At 51.5% G+C, this 3,985-nt stretch overlaps 1 protein-coding gene across 2 annotated transcripts in view; it reads right to left on the reverse strand.

The window, feature by feature from the left end:
• Positions 1-6: 6 nt before the first annotated feature.
• The window catches only part of TCF4 (transcription factor 4), a 58,614-nt gene continuing 54,635 nt past the window's right edge, over positions 7-3,985 (reverse strand). For both annotated transcript variants that reach the window (XM_015848235.2, XM_015848234.2), the window contains exons 9-11: positions 2,535-2,655; positions 347-408; positions 7-142 (exon numbers count right to left, since the gene is read on the reverse strand). In XM_015848235.2, the coding sequence (XP_015703721.1) occupies positions 20-142; positions 347-408; positions 2,535-2,655 (306 nt within the window). In that variant the 3' untranslated portion in view covers positions 7-19. The remainder of the gene's footprint in view (positions 143-346; positions 409-2,534; positions 2,656-3,985) is intronic.

Below are 3,985 nucleotides of genomic sequence, written 5' to 3' on the forward strand. Positions count from 1 at the left end.
TATATGGGATCTATGGGGTTTATATGGGATCTATAGGGTTTATATGGGATCTATGGGACCCACCTGTTAACGAAGGGGGCGAAGCCACCGGGGTCGACGGGTTGGATGGGAAGCTGGCATTGGTGTGATCCGGCGAATAAATCTGCATAAATTACCATCTCATTAGCATCTAATTAGCATAATGAATAGCTAATGAATACGAGACCCCTATAAGACCCTATTAGAATTAATAGGGCGGGTTGTTATATAGGGTATAGGGTCCCCATTGACTTCTATGGCCCCGTTAATTAATGATATGAATAAATGAATATTAATTAGGGTTAATTAGTTAATTAAGGCTCATTACGGATGCGAGTGCTTTGCCCAATGCGTCGCCTGTCTGGGAACTTCCGGCTCCTCCCCTATTTCCTATAGGGGAAAAGAAACCCTATTAATCCCATATAACCCCATAGGACCCCATAGGACCCCATTAAACCCCATAGGACCCTATAGGACCCTATAGACCCCATAAAACCCCATAGACCCTATAGAGACCCCATAGGACCCTATAGGACCCCATAGACCCTATAGGGACCCCATAGGACCCCATAGAACCCCAGAGAACCCCATAGACCCTATAGGGACCCCATAGACCCTATAGAACCCCATAGAGACCCCATAGGACCCTATAGGACCCTATAGACCCCATAGACCCTATAGGGACCCCATAGGACCCCATAGACCCTATAGGGACCCCATAGATCCCCATAGACCCTATAGGGACCCCACAGAGACCCCATAGGACCCCATAGACCCTATAGGACCCTATAGGACCCTATAGACCCCATAGAACCCCATAGAGACCCCATAGTACCCTATAGGACCCTATAGACCCCATAGAGACCCATAGAGACCCCATAGAGCCCCATAGACCCTATAGGGACCCCATAGACCCCCATAGAACCCCATAGAGACCCCATAGGACCCTATAGGACCCTATAGACCCCATAGAACCCCATAGAGACCCCATAGGACCCCATAGACCCTATAGGGACCCCATAGACCCTATAGGGACCCCATAGAACCCCATAGACCCTATAGGGACCCCATAGGACCCCATAGACCCTATAGAGACCCCATAGGACCCCATAGACCCTATAGGGACCCCATAGACCCTATAGGGACCCCATAGAACCCCATAGAGACCCCATAGGACCCCATAGAACCCCATTAAACCCCATAGAACCCCATTAAAACCCTATTAATCCCATAGAACCCCATAGAACCCCATAGAACCCCATAGAGACCCCATAGGACCCCATAGGACCCTATAGGACCCTATAGACCCCATAGAACCCCATAGAGACCCCATAGGACCCTATAGGACCCCATAGAACCCCATAGACCCTATAGGGACCCCATAGACCCTATAGGGACCCCATAGAACCCCATAGAGACCCCATAGGACCCTATAGGACCCTATAGACCCCATAGAACCCCATAGAGACCCCATAAGACCCCATAGACCCTATAGACCCCATAGAACCCCATTAAAACCCTATTAATCCCATAGAACCCCATAGAACCCCATAGAACCCCATTAAAACCCTATTAATCCCATAGAACCCCATAGAACCCCATAGAACCCCATAGAGACCCCATAGACCCTATAGGACCCTATAGACCCCATAGAACCCCATAGAACCCCATAGACCCTATAGGGACCCCATAGACCCTATAGACCCCATAGACCCTATAGGGACCCCATAGGACCCCATAGGACCCTATAGGGACCCCATAGACCCTATAGGGACCCCATAGGACCCCATAGACCCTATAGGGACCCCATAGACCCTATAGGGACCCCATAGGACCCCATAGAACCCCATAGAGACCCCATAGGACCCTATAGACCCTATAGGGACCCCATAGACCCTATAGGGACCCCATAGACCCTATAGGGACCCCATAGGACCCCATAGACCCTATAGGGACCCCATAGAAACCCATAGGACCCTATAGACCCTATAGGACCCTATAGACCCCATAGAGACCCCATAGAGACCCCATAGGACCCCATAGACCCTATAGGGACCCCATAGAACCCCATAGAACCCCATAGAGACCCCATAGGACCCTATAGGACCCCATAGACCCCATAGGACCCCATAGACCCTATAGGACCCTATAGACCCCATAGAACCCCATAGAGACCCCATAGGACCCCATAGACCCTATAGGGACCCCATAGGACCCCANCCATAGACCCTATAGGACCCTATAGACCCCATAGAACCCCATAGAGACCCCATAGGACCCCATAGACCCTATAGGGACCCCATAGGACCCCATAGACCCTATAGGGACCCCATAGACCCTATAGGGACCCCATAGGACCCCATAGGACCCTATAGACCCCATTAAACCCCATTAAACCCCATTAAACCCCATAGAACCCCATAGAACCCCATTAAACCCCATTAAACCCCATAGAACCCCATTATAACCCCCGCCTCATTACGTATTCACGCATCCATTTGCATACATTAACTCACCCATCATCCCTTCCGTCCCATTGGCCGACGGGCTGCAGGCTGCCGCGTTGTATTGGTTGCTTCCGCGATGGAAAGCCGCCATTGGTGGATTCAAATCGGCCGACGAATGGGAAGGGTAGGCCTGAAAGCAAGCGACCAATCAGGAGCTTCCCCATTCATTTCAATGGGGATTGAAGCCCCCCATTCATTTCAATGGGGGTTCGGTCCCCATTCATTTCAATGGGGGTTTGGTCCCCATTCATTTCAATGGGGGTTCGGTCCCCATTCATTTCAATGGGGGTTCGGTCCCCATTCATTTCAATGGGGGTTTTAGTCCCCATTCATTTCAATGGGGCCCTATAGGGTCGACCCTATAACTTATAGGGTTTCGACCCTATAGACCCCATAACCGACCCTATAGACCCTATAGGGACCCTATAGACCCTATAGACCCTATAGGGACCCTATAGACCCTATAAACCCTATAGACCCTATAGGGACCCTATAGACCCTATAGACCCTATAGGGACCCTATAGACCCTATAGACCCTATAGACCCTATAGACCCTATAGACCCCATAGGGACCCCATAGAACCCCATAGACCCTATAGGGACCCCATAGGACCCTATAGGACCCCATAGAGACCCCATAGACCCCATAGGGACCCCATAGGACCCCATAGACCCTATAGGGACCCCATAGGACCCCATAGGACCCTATAGGACCCCATAGGACCCTATAGGACCCTATAGGACCCCATAGGACCCTATAGAACCCCATAGACCCCATAGAGACCCCATAGACCCCATAGACCCTATAGGGACCCCATAGACCCTATAGGACCCTATAGGACCCTATAGGACCCCATAGGACCCCATAGACCCTATAGGGCCCCATAGGGACCCCATAGAACCCTATAGACCCCATAGAACCCCATAGAGACCCCATAGGACCCCATAGACCCCATAGAAACCCCATAGACCCCATAGACCCTATAGGGACCCCATAGACCCTATAGGGACCCTATAGACCCCATAGAAACCCCATAGAGACCCCATAGGACCCCATAGGACCCCATAGAACCCCATAGAGACCCCATAGGACCCTATAGACCCCATAGGACCCCATAGAGACCCCATAGGACCCCATAGAGACCCCATAGAGACTCCATAGAGACCCCATAGAGCCCCATAGACCCCATAGAAACCCCATAGACCCCATAGGACCCCATAGACCCCATAGAGACCCCATAGAACCCCATAGAGACCCCATAGAGCCCCATAGAGACCCCATAGAACCCCATAGACCCCATAGACCCTATAGGGACCCCATAGGACCCCATAGAGCCCCATAGAGCCCCATAGAGCCCCATAGAACCCCATAGACCCTATAGGACCCTATAGACCCCATAGAACCCCATAGAGACCCCATAGGACCCCATAGACCCTATAGGGACCCCATAGGACCCCA

This window comes from Coturnix japonica, chromosome Z (assembly GCF_001577835.2).
Source record: "Coturnix japonica isolate 7356 chromosome Z, Coturnix japonica 2.1, whole genome shotgun sequence".
NCBI lineage: Eukaryota > Metazoa > Chordata > Aves > Galliformes > Phasianidae > Coturnix > Coturnix japonica.